Here is a 16,168-nt window from a genome sequence, read left to right on the forward strand (position 1 = left end):
CAAGGAAGTAAAAATAGTTTGGTGTGTTTTTTTGTTTTTTTGTTTTTTTACTGCGGGTCATGGTCATGAAGACTACACGGCTTTCCACTACAGTGTGTAATCACTGTCTTGATCCGTGCTAAAGGGTACCAAGCCAGCATTGCTTTTGCACCATTAGTGCAAATATGAACATAGTGGGAAAGGCAAATAATAGCTTGGTATTGTGGTAGAAATAGTTTTGACCTCATGAGCCCCCTGAAAAGGTCTCAAGGGCCCCCCAGAGTGTCTCTGGCTACACTCTGAGACTCATTGAGTCGTGGTGTGCAGAACCTTGCTAGACTGCTACTTGCTCTTGTGCAGAATTGAATCAAGAGTGGCTGCATCCTGGATGCTACTCAAGGGGCCTGGTCACCACGGTCTTGGAGGAGCCTTCCAGAAGAGGCCCTGTTGCCTCGTAGGAGAGAGGGATGGTGAGGCAGGAAGGAGCTTGCATGCTTGGGAACTGAAGGAGGCAGGGTGACTAGCAGAGAACGTGGTGGGAGGAGGAAATGAAGGTGGAGGTGGTCAGGGGCTGCGGATGAGGCAGGGCCTTGCAGGAACTTCAAGAGACCGTTCCTTCTGAGTAGTGAGCAGTGGGTTACTAAGAGTATGGGGAGACTTAAGGTACCTAAAGCCAGTTGGCGTGGCCTCTGATTGTGGTGCAGTTTGGGGTGAGTGTCATTTTTTGATCTGGTGATGGTGAGGCTCCCAGAGATTAGTAAAAATTGCCACGGATGGCAGCATATCAGGATTTGTATGCTAATAACACGGTTTTCCAATATAAGCATGAGAATTGGGGTGCAGGGGGGTACTTAAGTACCAACAGCAACATTATCACAAAATCAGAAACAGCCATCTCTACCTGTGATTATGAAGTCAGAAATATACAACACTCTTCTTACTTGAAGGTCTAAAATAAGGAGTTAACTTTAATATTGTCCATGAGTGGATCGTAGTTAGTTATTTGAATAAGTCAGAACTGAACTTGGACATGATTCTGTAAGTTAAACCATTATCAGGTCTTGAGTGATCACCCTTGAGAGAACCTTTATTCTTAGTTCCGGAACTGTTTATCATGAAGTACCAAAGTAAGCCTTAAGTGATACAGTCCTCACAGTCTGTCTTAACCATGTACCTGTCACAGTGCAAACTGCTTTATCATGAATTGCTTGCTTGATTTAGAAATATCATTTAATATATCAAAACAGAGGTCCTGGAATGCTGCTTTAGTCTTTTTAATATTCTTAAAGGTATATTGGGCCTCTGATTAGAAAAAAGAGTTCCGTATAGGACATTGGAATCTGAAGTCTACATTGAGATTAATTTAGAACAGAGGCGCTAGAAGCAAAAGTCTGGCGCTCTGTGGGCAAGGGAAAGGAGGGCAGTTTGAGGACCCTAATAAAATGAACTCCCTCATGTTCTCGGTTGGTTGGTGTCCCCCTTCCCTCCCTGTTCCCCCTCCCTCATTTCTCTTTGTTGTGCTTACTTGCTTGCAGAAAGACTTCTCAGGGACTCTTGAAACAGAAATTGGTGTTTTAACAAGATATGTGATCCTGCTTCTTGCAAGATCAAAAGTTGAATGTTACAACTACAGCATCACGGTAAATAATTTGTGCATGTGGAGATGAAAACATCGGCTCCTACAGTTAATGTAGTTTGATGAAACGAAATGCTTTTCTAAGACTTGTATCAGATATAAATGCATCCAGCTGACATTTTGCTGGTTTTGAAAAATAAATCACATTTAGATTTTATTTTAAAGAGAATATTTTAAAATATAGGTTTTTCTTACTCTTTTTTCTTTTTTTTAAGATTTTATTTATTTGAGAGGGAGAGAGCGCATGTGCAAGAGCAAAAACGGAGGAGGGAGAAGCAGGCTCCCCACTGAACAGGGAGCCTGGACATGGGGCTCAATCCCAGGACACTAGGATCATGACCTGAGCCGAAGGCAGACGCTTAACCCACTGAGCCACCCAAGCACCCTGGTTCTTTTTATTATTGTCCATGACTTGTTATAGGTACTTGAGTAAAAAGTGTAAGTGGTAAAATCCAACCACAGTGGCTAACATCAAGGGGGGAGGAGGGCTCAAGGTGACCTTGGCAAACTGGACGCACCAAGGTAAAATGTGACACTCTGTGGCTGGAGGGGAAGTGGGAAAACACTGGAATCTCCGATCCACATGCTAGACAAGAACTATATGTGGTAGGCGAATCTCTGACCAGGCTTGTGTGGCCTGGAGTATGCCAGGGGGCTGGAATGCCTGACCGGAGACATGAGAGCTCTGAGAACGAAGTTTGGGCTGGAACGTTACTGAGATGGCTCCTGGAGGAAAGGACAGCCAGAAATGTAAAGTCTTGGAGCGCCTGAATGGTGCCGTCGGTTGTGCTGCCAACTCTTGGGTTCAGCTCAGGTCATAATCCCGGGGTCCTGGGATTGAGCCCCCATGTCTGGCTCTGCACTCAGTGCGGAGTCTGCTTCAGCATTCTCTCTCTCTCTCTCCCCACTCCCCCGCTCATGTGCACATACTCTCTCTCTCAAATAAATAAATCTTTTTAAAAAAGAAAGAAACGTACAGTCTTAGGCTTATGTTTCAGAAGAGGTCTCCTGAGTGCGTACAGGTTGAGGACCTGGGTTAATTTTCTGGGCATTTTAGTTAACCGGCACTCACTCTGAACCACACGTAGAGCAGTGTCTCCAGTGCTGGGTGTCACGTGTTGAGGAGCATTGCCAACTTAGAGGAGTGGTTCTTGGAGGTCATGAGCTTTCCCTGAAATCATGGGCCTATTTTCTGGGGAAAGAGTTGGCTTCTGTCAGCTCTCCAAAGGACTTCAGTCCCCCAGAAGATTGAACTGCTAAAATGACGGCTTGTAGAGGACACTGTGTGGATTAGGTGTCATATGTTATTTAGATAGGCGTTCATTAAATGTTCAAATCAGTCACTACTGTATGCCAGACAGTGTGTGCTTAGTCACAGAGGCAAAGGCGGTCCTGATCCCTGCCCAGGGAGCTTCATCTGGTGAGGGAGTCACAGGAGACAGTACTGCTACTACTAATATGGTGGTTTTTAAAGCATTAGCGGTATGGGTGCCCTTAAACTCTGTGAGGTAGGGGGGATGATGATGATGATGATGATGATGCCTCTTTTGCAGATGAGGAAACTGAGCAATAAAAACGTTAAATGGTTTGCCCAAGGTCAGACATTAAGTAGCTGAGCCAGGATCTGAATTTAAGCCATAGTCTGGAGCCAGCACTCTCATTGGGCCACTACACAGATGATTATTTAAATACAGTTGGGATAAATGAGAGAAATCGTGGAGGGGAGAGCTCCTGTAACCATGGGTGGGGGTAGAGAACGATCCCTAAAGAACTGTTGTTAAAGCTGGAGTTAGTCAGGCAGAGGGTGGGGGTGAGTGGGGTAGGGGAAGAAGGGCAGAGCCTTCCAGTCAAAAGGAGCGGCATATGCAAAGCTCCCAAAGGATGAGTGGGAGCCTGGCACAGTGTGGCTGACCGAGGAATGGTGAATGAGGCTGAGAAGAGTACGATGTGAGTGGGCAGGGAGGGATTTATCTGTGTGCCGACTGTCTATCAAGAACAGCCTTGTAGGCCTTGTGAAAGTTTTAGACTTTTCCCTAGAAACAGAGGAAAGTCAGTGACGAGTTTTAAGCAACAGATAAGATGATCGTCTACGCCAGGACTGACAAACTTTTTCTGTAAATATATTGTAAATATATGTATTATATACTGTATTGTTGCAGTAAAGTAGGCTAGAGGAAAGAAAATGTTACTGAGAAAATCTTAAGAGAAAATACATGTATAGTACTATCGTGTGTTTTATCAGGAAAAATCTGCATGTAAGTGGACCTGGGTGTAGTTGAAACCCGTGTTGTTTCAAGAGTCACTGCGCTCCTGCCTTTTGCAGCAAGCAAGCCGCTGTAGACAGCACATCCGTGAGTGTAGCTGTGTGCGGGTAAAACCTTATTGACAGACACTGACATTTGAATTTCATCTAATTTTCATACCATGAAATATCATTGATTTTTTTTTTTTTCAACCAGTTGAAAATGTAAATGCCACTTGTAGTTCCCAGGCTGTACAAAACCAGACTGTGGCCCACGTTTGGCCCCTGGTCTGTAGTTGCTGATTCTCCTGTTCTGTATCCTCAGGAAGATCCCTCCCGCTGCCCCCTGAGGTGGATGGGCAGTCAGGGAACGGAAGTGCCAGGACCAGCCACGTACTGACGTTCACCAGCCAAGGTGTCAGGGACTGGTGTAGGACGGGCAGGATGAGGAGGCAGAGTTGAGAAGTGACGAGGAGGGACTTGCCAAGACTGTGGTGTGGGAGATGTTAAGGATACCCTTCAGGCGGTTCGGCTCGCGGGGGGGCCCTGAGTGGGTAAGGGTGCCGTTGGCTAAAGGGAGGAAGGGTAGACCAGGATTTGGCGGTGGACCACAGTCATTTATGTACCTGCCAGATCGGCACACTCACCTTGCTTTCTGGCTACAGAGGCGCTAGCAGGGACCCACACAGTTCCCGTGGTCCTAGAGCTAGGTGGCTTTCCCTGCGTTTGGGACTCTGAGGGTATGCTGCTCCTGCGTCCCCCTGTCGCCTGAGGGTGTGCCCAAACACACCTTCCTGCTGTGGCATTGTTTCCCTGCTGCCTTGGAAACAGGAGGTTGCGAGACCCACTTGGCCACACACACTCACACTGCTCACCCCGCCAGGCAGGGTGCTGAGGGTTCATGTCCATCTACAAGGACGTTCCTTGCTTTGGGGAGACTGGGAGCCGGGCTTCATCTCTAGACTTTTCTGGGTTGTTTTGTTTTTGTTTTTAAGTAGGCTCCATGTCCAGTGTGGAGCCCAATGCAGGGCTTGAACTCACAACCCTGAGATCAAGACCTGAGCTGAAATCAAGAGTCAGACTCTTAACTGACTGAGCCACCCAGGTGCCCCTAGACTTCTTCATTCTAAGTAACTGCTACCAAAATGTGTGAAATGTGTTTTTATAAAATGTTGTCTTAATCCAACCATGTTTCCACATGACTATTAAACAAAAAAATTGGACTATACACAAAATGGACATAGCTTCCATTTCTTAAACTTCTGTGGAAATCTTTTTGGTAGGCAGCTAAGTGTATACACGTAGGCTGTTCCTGTACCCTTAAACCATGGTGTAAAGTAGCATTGTCCAACAGAAATATAACGCAAGCCACATAGGGAATTTAAAATTGTCAGTAACCACGTTAAGCAAGTAAGAAATAGTTGAAATAATTTAAGTATATATTTAATTTAGCCCACTATGTCCAGAATATTATTTCAATATATATTGAATATTTTTGATGTTTGTTACTTTTTTATGGTAAGCTTTTGAAATCTTCTGTGTGTTTTATACTACGCATGACACGTCTCAGGACCAACCATGTTTCGAGTGTCCACTGCCCACTGGCTCCCCACTGTGGGACAGCACAGGAATAGGGAGGAATGAATTGGTGCTCATAAATGGATCATTGTAGATTCTTAAAGGCCTTTTGAGGAAATAATTTTTATAAATAACCACTCGTGCTGATGAATGTCTCATTTCATTTTCCTAGTGTTTTTATTACTAGTTTTGATGAGTCTTGAACTTCATGCTCTCTATATATTAAAGATTGTGTTATAATTTGAGAATTTATCTCGTTTGCTTTTCTCTAGCTCTTTTCCTCCCTGAACCCCAGCCTTCTCCCCAGTTTTGGCCACATACGTAGCAAAATTTATTCTTCATTGTTGCCAAACATTGAATTTCCTGCAGTTTATCAGGTCTGTCCCTGCCTTCCAGCTCGGCCGTATCTCTGAATCATCCCACGGAAATGGATCTCCTGTTTTAAAACTCTTGAGGGAAATAGTTCCATAGCCTTTCTTGGCAGAATTTTGTTTTTCTTTCAGTTTAGTAACCCTGACGGTTAATAAAAGTCTTCATTTATGTAGCTCAAATCTTTATGTTTTAATATAAACTTCTTTCTCGTATTCTCCTCAGTGGTGTACGTCTGATAGCATCATGCTTGGCGATAGTAAGCACCCGGGAAGTATTTGAATGACTAATAATTTTATGAACCAGTTTTGCTTGTTCATTCTGTCTTGTATTTGTCGTAATAATAAGTGCACCTTGGTTTTTTTCTCACCTAGCATCTATTTTTAAAAATCGGGAAGGGGGTATGAGAAAGAATGAGATGATGTCAGCCCTGGTTAATTCATAGGAACAAATGAGATAATTCATATGAAAATGTTTTACAAACTCTTAAAACGGTGTCTGGCTTGTAGGTTCTAGTGAACCTATGTGCCTTCCTCTGACTGATGGAGATGCTGTAGGGACGGGCATGTGTAGTAGAATCACGGCAGACACGACACACGAGCTTTTATGCACCACCTTTTTCAATTAGAATGGTGAGGTAAGTGTACTTTTTAAAAGGCTTCCTTGGTGACCCTGATGTATATGCATATCACCCCACCCCCTCAAAAAAAACAACCACCTGCCATTGACAGAGAACCACACATTTTTTACTGAAGTGGGGGCGGTGCTTTAGTAAGCCTCTAATTGGCATCGTGTATCACGTAAGGAACAGGTTGTTGAACCTTCATACAGTTCATTGTTATTCTAGCCCTTTTAATAATGATGATATGTTCAGGTTGCAGTCCATTTATAACCCCAGGTGATTCTGCAGTCTTTCTGCTGCTTGCAGACTGGGTTGTTTTACTGATGTCCTTTCTATTGGTGGTTCCCAGAGAAACACCTTCCTGGTGTTCATGCCCTGTCCCTCGGACACTCTAGAATCAGCAGAATGCTGCAGAGATGACGATGGGCCAGTACCAGCTTTACTCCTTAAGAAATCAGCGTCCTCCCCTTCTGTGTTCTCTGGAGCTACAAGTAACATGTGGGCGTACTAGGCGAGGAGGACATGTGGAAGGTGGCAGGCCCCCCAGCCCCCCACCAGGGAGTGACTGCCAGACCAGCAGAGGGCGCAGCTGAGCCCAGCCCGGGTTGTCAAACTCGAGAACGGATTCCGTGGCTGTTGGTATTAGCCGCTAAGTTTTGGGGTGGTCTGTTCTGCAGTGGTGGTTGACTGAGCAGTTGGTAATTTACTGCTGGGGGGGGTGTATTTTTAAACTTAATGATTTCTTTATCGTGTTTTTTTTTTTTTTAAGTAATGTCTACACCCAGGGTGAGGCTTGAACCGAAAATCCCCCGAGATCAAGAGTCACACGCTCCACCAACTGAGCCAGCCAGGCTCCCCGTCATGTTATTTTGAGGCTTTAGCTGAAGTAGTTGTTAGTATATGTCATTTTCTTAGATTACAGATAAATGCATTCAATAATTACGTCTAATAAATTATTCTCCCAAGCTGATTCTTTTAGTCTTAAGATCGGTTGATAATATTACTACTAATAGGGACATTTAGTGAGGACTTCGTACCAGCTATTCCACGCGTATTTTCATTTACACCTCACAGCCATCTGTAAGGTAGGTGCTGTTATTACCTCCAGCTTACAAACAAGGAGACAGACTCAGGAAAACTGCCTGCGGTGATGTAGCTAATCACCATCCTGTTCTGCTCAGTGAGAAATAGTAAATGTCTTTCTCCTTTTTCTACTTTTTTTTAATCAGTTTTTATTGATGTATAATTTACATATAACAAAGTATGCATTTTAAGTGTAAAGTTACATGAGTTTTGATAGATTTATTCACCTGGGCAACCGTTACTCCAAAATACAAAACACTTCTGTCATCCCAAAACGTTCCCTCATACCCCACCCCCACTCCCAGGCAAGCATCGATCTGCTTCCTGTCACCATGGATTAGCTTTTCTTGTTCTGCAGTTTCATATAAATGGAACCGTACAGTGAAGACTCTTTGGCTCCTTTCAAAAAGCGTGATGTTTTTGAGATTCATCCGGTTGTCACATGTGTATGTAGTTCCTTTTTACCGCTGAGTAGTATTCCATCATATGGCCGTGTCATGGTCTCTTTCTCCTGTCATCTGTTGCTTGTTTCCGGTATTTAACTACTAAGAATAAAGCTGTGAGAAGCATTTCTTACGTCTTTGTGGACATGTGATCAGTTTTCTTTGGTAAATAGCTAGGAGTGGGGTTGCACAGGCCACATATATGTTAAGTGTATAGTTTTGTTGGAAACTACCAAACTGTTTCCTGATACATTTGTACCATTTTACACTCCCACCAGCAACAAATGAGAGTTCCATCCTTACTGATGCTCAGGGCCTCGAACTTTCTAACTTCAGCCATGCTAATGTGTAGGTCGTGGTTTTATTTGAATTGTCCCAGTGACTAGGGAGGTTGAGCATCTTTTCATTTACCTATTGGTAATTCATAGATCTCTTGTGAAGTGTCTGTTCAAGTCTTTGCCTAGTTTATTGGGTTCCTTTTGAGTTCTTTTGAATAACAGACACAGAAAGTAGCTCAGTGATTCTGGGGGGCGGGGGGGCACCCACCAGAATGGAAGTGACGGATGACAAGTATGGGGTTCCTTTTTGGAGTGATGAAAATGTTCTGAAATTGGTTGTGGTGACGATGGCACAGCCATGTCAATATGCTAAAAACTTAATTGTGCTCTTTAAGTGGTTAAAGTATATAGTATATGAATTCTATCATAATAAAGTTGTTTAAAATTGAAAGACAAAAGAAGGGTATTCATTTTCAGGGGTGGCTGCAACAGGACACCACAAATGGAGGGGGAACAGACCTTTATCATCTCACAGCTGTGGGGTCAGAAGTCTGAAATCAAGGGTGGACAGGGCCCTGCTCCCTCGGAAGGTGCTCTGGAGGGTCTGTTCCAGGCCTTTCTCCTTGGCTGGTACGGATTTCGGTGTTTCAGAGGCACCGTTAATCAACCACTTGGGATGGCATAAAGCAGTAGAAGCTGAGAACGTGTTCATAGCTATTTCAGGAGGAGAATTTAGAGGAGACTGGGAGGGAATGGGATTCAGAACACAAAAGGCCAGAATAGCATTTGTGGAAAGAAGAGGTGGTCACACGGGTGCCCTTTGAGGTTAGGCACCACTTCACAAGTGCCCTGGCTCATCTTAAATATTCTTGAAGTACTTACGATCTGAGCTGCTGGAAGGGACGTTCTGGAGGTTGGAAGAGAAAAGTGACTTTGAATGATCAGTTAAATTTGAATTTATTTCCCACGGACAATGCTGCTTCAGCTTTAGTGCGCAGCCAAACGGGGCTGGAGCTTGTTAGTCCTCCCAGGAGGTTTGGTTGGGGCTCAAGAATTTACATTTGTAGGGGCGCCTGGGTGGCGCAGTCGTTAAGCGTCTGCCTTTAGCTCAGGGCGTGATCCCAGCGTTCTGGGATTGAGCCCCACGTCAGGTTCCCTGATCCACTGGGAGCCTGCTTCTTCCTCTCCCACTCCCCCTGCTTGTGCTCCCTCTCTCTCTGGCTGTCCTCTCTCTGTCAAATAAATAAATAAAATCTTTAAAAAAAATTTTTTTTTTTTTTTTGCATTTGTAATAGGTTACCTGGGATGCTGCTGGCACCACATTTACACTACTCCTGCAGGAGGAGAGAGGGCTCCAGAGAGGATTCCTGAGGCCTTGGCACAGCCAGGGGGAAGGCGGAAAGAGCATAGATTGAGAATAGTTGTTAACCGACATGATTGCAGAATTTCCCTGCAGCTGAGCTCGACAGGCTCACCAAAAGGCAAATGATTAGATTAAGATCAGAGGGTTTTTCAAGGAGCCCAGAGAAAGGAAATTGGAGGGTAGACAAGATAGTAGCGGACGGTGATTTATCTTGGGGCTTAAAGTGATGGGCAAGGAAGTGAAGCGTGGTGAAGATCGGAGGTTCAGGATGTGGTCATTTAGAGTAGTGTCTTTCTGACCTTTGTGACTGCAGCCTGCGGTGAGAAACCTATTTTACATTGTGACCCAGTCGTGTATGTTTGACTGAAAGAAAAGTTTCAGAACTTTATTATTTGCCGTCCACTCTGGTGTTCTCTTTCTTTAAAAACAGTACTGATCATAGCTCGGTATATTAATATCATGACCTGGTGGGTTACAGCCCCTGATTTGAAAACATTGCTTCCAGAGATGTCCTGGACAGGAGTCAGAAAGTGAGGGCGCTGGGAGAGTACGCCGTCCTGCTTGTGATTGGTAATGAGGGGGGTTGCAGGCGTTGGAGGTGGAGTCGTCTGGGAGGGGTGACCAGCCAGTGTTCCACGGTACGCACACGAGGTGGCATGGAGATAATTATTGGTGGCAATGCCAGTGAAGCTTTGAGGCTAGACTGTTAGCTTATACATGCGGACAGCAGGGTCCTGTAAGGTGATGTTAAGAACTTGAGGTGAAAACGAAAGCAGTCCTCAGAATGGATTGTGTCCCAGATACATTACATTGTTCCCACTGGACCCTTGTGCCAAATGACTTGACAGACCAGTTGGTAGATTGAAACCTACTCCTTCCTATTATGTACCAATGAACAAGTAACCTGTCGGCTGTTCCATAGAATGCTGGTGGGGGAGGGAGGGGGAGGGAATATATAAAAGTAGTGGGTTTTTTAAGGTGAATAATCATGAAAAGTAGTTCAGAATTCATCTGGAAGCTCTTAAGACGTTTTACATACAGTGCCTATTTTGCAGTAATCAGTCAACAACCCTGCAGCTGTATCTTCTGTAGTGAAAATGCTGGGTGAACAAACTTATCCTTGGCAAGAAATACATAAATCCTCGGGGCGCCTGGGGGGCTCAGTTGGTGCAGCGTCTGCCTTCGGCTCAGGTCATCATCCCAGGGTCCTGGGATCGAGCCCCGCATCAGGCTCCCTGCTCAGCGGGAAGCCTGCTTCTCCCTCTCCCTCTGCCTCTCTCTCCTCCCTCCTGCTCTGCTTGCTCTCATGCTCACTCTCCCTCTCTCTCTCAAATAAATAAAACCTTTAAAAAAAAAAAAAGAAATACATAAATCCTGTGTTTACCTGGTAGAAGTTTAGAAGAAACTTATTCAAAAATAATCTGTAGGATATTTTTGAAGTTGTTTTTTAGTGTGGCAGAAGAATATTTGGAAGGTAGTTGTGGGATGTTGGGATATATTGTTTTCACGCCTTTTTGGTACTATGTTATTGTCATAAAAGGAGTGATCCGTGCCCTTCTTTGTGTTGATAACACACATCTGGGTAGGTGATGCCTTTCAGTTTATTTCAAATCACTCCTGTGTTGTTTCATCATTTCTCCAGAGAGCCCATCAGGAATTTGAGGTCCTCCTCAGGATGTACAAATTTGAGCCCACTGAGAGAGAGCATGAAACATCTTCAGGAAATAACTAGTGTTTCAGAATCTGAATTTGATAAATGCAAAAGCCAGAGTAAATGTGTGACGTTATAACAAGGGGGCGATGTTAGAGATAATCCAGTAAAGAACATCATTTGTACAAAGCAGTGCCTCTTGTAGCTGCAAGCACACTGCACAGAAGCTTGACCTAAGAGCCGAGCTGCTGCTTTAGAGGACAGCCGTGTCCCTGAAAGCCAGAAATTGCTGGAGCCAGGACGGAGAACATGATGAGCAGTGGGATTTGTTTACTAAGATTAATATGAAAATTTCAACACTAGTTGTTTAATAATTCTACTTTTTAATGGAAACAGCAAAAAACCCGCTGTGTCATGTTAGCAAATGTAGTCTTCCTGTCCCTTCTTAATTTAAATAATTAATGATCTCCCCTTAGGGGAGAGAACCGAGGAGGAGAGACCCAGGGGAGGCTTAAGCTTTTCTGCAGTCCTGCTTCTGCTAATGGATAGTCCCCTTCTCCCAGGACCAAGCTGATTGAGAAAGCCAGTTTGCTCCCTACAGACTAGAGTTTTAAATTCGGGTGTCCCAGTTACTCGTGAAGATGAGAGTTTGCTGTCAACTTGTATTGTGATTTGGGTTGGACTACACTGTCTGCTTGTGCCGGAATGATTCTTTGCGTTTTTCAAGTCAGATGTTAGTTGAGCCTGTCAGATAATTTCTGCCCTTCATGGTGCAAACAAGGAACTCTGGATATGTACCAATGATTATATTTTTAAAATGTGGTCCACTTGTTCATCTAAAACTCCATTGTTGCTCTAATCTCATGCAATCTTATTTAATGTAACTTTCTTCAGTTTCCTGTGGTAACGCCTGAGGTTCCTGTCCCCCATCCCTTCATTCCTGCAGTAAGGCCCTCGACAGCTATGTATCCTGCCTTCCTCTTGGGGGGCTTATCACGTATACCATACTAACCCCTTTCTTTCACTATTTTTAATCTGGTTCTACTTTGGAAAAAGTGTAAAAATCCTTTTAATCCATTGTAACTCTTGCCCGTTTATCTTAAGAAAAAATTACCTTCTGCTTTCTTCCTTCCTTCTTTCCATTTACAAGCCGGAAAATCCCCAGTAGCCTACAGAAGGGTTTCAAAAGCCCACCAGAGTGTGTAGAAGTACTCTTCAGAAGTCCAAAAGAAGTTTCTTCTCTCTTTTTTCTTTCTAATTAAATTTCTTTTGCTTTAAGCCATAGCATTCAATGTAAATAAGAATTTTCTTATTCCTTTAACTTTTTCAGTTGTGCTAATGACTTAATAGAAGTTTTTTTTTCTTTGCTGTTTCATTTCATAAAATAGTTTTGCTGTATTTTAAGCTAAATGCTCCTTATGAGCTAGCTTAGATAACATGATTCCTTTTGAACATAATCCCTTAGCAATGTGTGTGCTCCTGGATGACCCCCGCATCCTGTCGAGCACGGGCAGGCCTGTGGTTGGCTCCCAAAATAAATACGACAGAACTGTTTCTTAATTCCTGTTGAACTGTGTTTCCTTGTCACGTATGTATATAAAATTGAGATCTTGTGTAATATCTGGAATGTATGAGAGTGCCCTTAGGACACGTGAGTTTTAATTTCATTCGTTCAGAAATGAGTGTCCGCAGCGCTTCGGCCACCATACTGGTCTTGGTGGGCTAATGAGTCAAAAAACGTCAAGCACTAAAAAGAAACAAAGCAGGATGGCTGTGACAGAGTGACCGGTAGGGTGTGGGTGCCGCCGTAGTTGGGGTGGTCTTAGCAGAGGCTTCTCTGAAGAAGGGGTGTTTGATCCCGGACCAGAATAATGACAAAGTGAGTCATATGTGCGGAGATCTGAGGCGATGGCTGGAACAAAGGGACAGGGGGATGAGACTGGAGCCTGGGAGGGTCCGGGGAGGGGAGCAGTGGCAGCAGAGCAGGGCCTGGGGCAGAGAGGGCCTGGTGTTGTGGGCCTTAGCTAGGAGTTGGCAGTTTATTCTAATTGCAGTAGGGTTTTAAGCAGGGAGGGTAACATTTCATTGTCAAAAGCTCATGGAGGCTGCTTTGTAGAAAATGATTTCAGGTTTTAATAATTTCAGAAACGCTTTGAACTGTGTGTTTAACTGCTTGTGAGGAGTAAAATAGGCCCGCCAACTTGGGGCGTTTTCTAGTTGTTTCCCCACAGCTCCCACTCTTAAACTGGTTTATTAATTCATTAATTTCTAAGCATGTGCTTATCTGTGTTTGTGAAAACATGCCACCTGTCAACTACCTTCCGCACGGACTGGAGGAAGGCAAGCACAACCTAAACCCCAGGAGTAGAAGGTTCCTTGTATAAACCTCTCTCCCTGAAGATCTTCTGAGATGGAAGTTCAGTGAGACGCAGCAAGCGTGTGGAGCATGTGTTTAAAATTCACAGTGCTCTGCGGGGCCACCTGGCTGGCTCAGTCAGAATAGCGTGCGACCCTTGATCTCGGGCTAGTAGATTCAAGCCCCACCTCGGGTGTAGAGATTACTTTAAAATGTTGAGGCGCTTCGGTGGCACAGTCCGTTAAGCATCCCGACTCTTGGTTTTGGCTCAGGTCATGATCTCAAGGCCCTGAGATCGAGCCCCACATGGGGGGGGGGGGAGGGGGGAAAAAATCCATGCTCAGCAGGGAGTCTGCTTGAGAGTCTCTCTCCCTCTGTCTCTGCCTCCTTCCCCCCAGCCCCAGTGCTCACATGCGCGTGCACTTTCTCTCAAATAAATAAATCTTTTTAAAACCTAACATCTTAAGAATGTGCTCTGAGAATGTACAAGAGGAGAAAGGGTTTAGGGTGAAATTTGGAAGGGACCACTTCCATCATTTCCTGGACTGTCGTTGCACTGTCTTTACAGAGTGCCCTGGTCTAAAGTCCTTTTTAGGTAACAGATAGAGGGGTGAGAACTTAGGGCTGTCACTCTTGATTTCTTAGGCTCAATTATTAGCAGTTATTTTGTGAAGTCCAGAACATTTCTTAATTGTCTTCTGTGTGCCTGACATCACTAGGCCTTTGATACTGAATGGCTGAGACAGAATTTCTACCTTCAAGGAATTTTTTAAATAAAGATTTGTGTTACATAGTCTCAGGTTCCCCCATTTAAAAACTATACCTGGTAACATTTCTAACAGCCATATATGAAAGAGCCTAAAGAAATAAATCCTGTCTCACTAATTTCTGTATTAAAGTTAATATCCACATTTCAAGGACACCAGAGGAAATTAGCCTTAGCTGAGACCTTATTTCAGAGCTTGTTTACCTTTAACAGAATATGTGATATGCTTGTTGGTCAGTAATATTGTTAATGTGACAAAAGTGTTTAATTCATAATAGCTTAATTGCTTAAATTCCTGTCATATAGAGCAAATTCATGAAATTTATTTCCTTTTTGAAATTGCCCAGAAGTTAAAGGAATGTATTCTGATCCCAGTACTTTCCATCTCTTCATCTTGTTAGGGGTTTTTTTTGTAAAATAGTAGAATTAAATTTTTTGTTACTTTAATATGCCAATACATACTGAGCTTTTGCTCTCTTTTATAGGGAAATCCTCATTGACGATTCAGTTCGTTGAAGGCCAATTTGTTGACTCCTACGACCCAACCATAGAAAACAGTAAGTATTGTTTTGAAGGGTTTATAAACTGAGAAGCTTGCATTCTTCACACAAACGGCCATTGTGTGTTCCTGGAGGCTTCGATGGCAGGGCTTACTGGGGTAAACCTATAGATCTCCAGCTGGGGTCCAAAAAAGCTTCCAAAAGTTTGATCCACTTCACACTAAATGGGTTTTTATTCAGTGTCCAGATCCCGCCATCTAGAAATTGTTACTCAGTTCCATAGGAATCCATTCCTACAGTGAACCTCCTATCCCAGACTGCTTCAGGAAAACACAAATAGAGAGCACAGTCTTTTTTTTTTCCCCTCCTTCGCAACAGTAGCCCTTTCTTAAGGATTCCAAGTTTGAAAAGAAAGGATGAAAACACTCCAGATCCTTTTGTACCTTATTCTTATGGAATCGCTAGCCCTTCCCCCACCCCCACACTCCCCAACCCCTTCCAGTCCTGAAGAGTGGAAAGAAGGCCGTGGAGAAGTGAGCGATTCTGGGATGGAGAGAGCAGTTGCAGCATGAAACAAAGATGGCTCTAAAGGCTGTTGGCGTTTCAGGCCAGGTGCAGAAAAAAGCACCAAAGAATAGGTAGGACCAGCCACAACCTTTACCGTGTTCACTTTCAATCCATGGTTTCAAAATCTTCCTGAAGGATTCTAGGATCATGAAGAGTCTTGATTCTAGGATCATGGAAGAAAACCTGAAGCATTTCATCCAGGGAAGCTGGTTTGTTGGAAGCTGGTCTTGTTTCAAGCAATCTTAAAACCCTAAGTAGACCCTAGAACTAGTCGTCTCACATTCTTGACACCTGGACTTACCCCAGGATTTGTTACCAGGAACATAACACATTTAAACAGGGGATTCTTCAAAACCTGATGGGCATATTAGACATGAAGCCGACTTAACAGTCAGATTCATAAGTTTTAACAACTAGATTTGTAGACCTCACCTGCGCAGAGCTTGCAAGAGAGACTTCGAAAGAGGCTTGCAACAGGGGGTTCACAGACTGTGGCCCGTAGGCCAGGAAGACCCACTGTCTTCGTACAGCGCATGCGCAAAGAATGGTTTTTATATTTTTTAATAATTAAAAAGTCAAAAGAATATTTATGACCTGTGAAAGTTACATGACATTGACATTTCAGTGTCCATAAATAAAGTTTTATTGGAGCACAGCCATGTGCATTCATTCATGTAGTATCCATGCCCGCTTTTGTTCTACAAAGCAGAGTTGTTGAACACTTGCAACAGATTG

The 16,168-nt window shown here is 43.9% G+C and overlaps 1 protein-coding gene across 3 annotated transcripts in view; it reads left to right on the forward strand.

Annotated features, from left to right (window-relative positions):
* RHEB (Ras homolog, mTORC1 binding) overlaps nt 1-16,168 on the forward strand; it is a 41,354-nt gene that overhangs the window by 6,909 nt on the left and 18,277 nt on the right. For 2 of the 3 annotated variants that reach the window (XM_040643781.1, XM_040643783.1), the window contains exon 2: nt 14,852-14,923. In XM_040643781.1, the coding sequence (XP_040499715.1) occupies nt 14,852-14,923 (72 nt within the window). Of the gene's footprint in view, nt 1-1,582; nt 1,620-14,851; nt 14,924-16,168 lie in introns of those variants that run through there. The other variant, XM_040643782.1, reaches the window with a different exon arrangement.

The sequence above is a fragment of the Ursus maritimus genome, unplaced genomic scaffold (assembly GCF_017311325.1).
Source record: "Ursus maritimus isolate PB19 unplaced genomic scaffold, ASM1731132v1 scaffold_3, whole genome shotgun sequence".
In the NCBI taxonomy this organism is placed as follows: domain Eukaryota; kingdom Metazoa; phylum Chordata; class Mammalia; order Carnivora; family Ursidae; genus Ursus; species Ursus maritimus.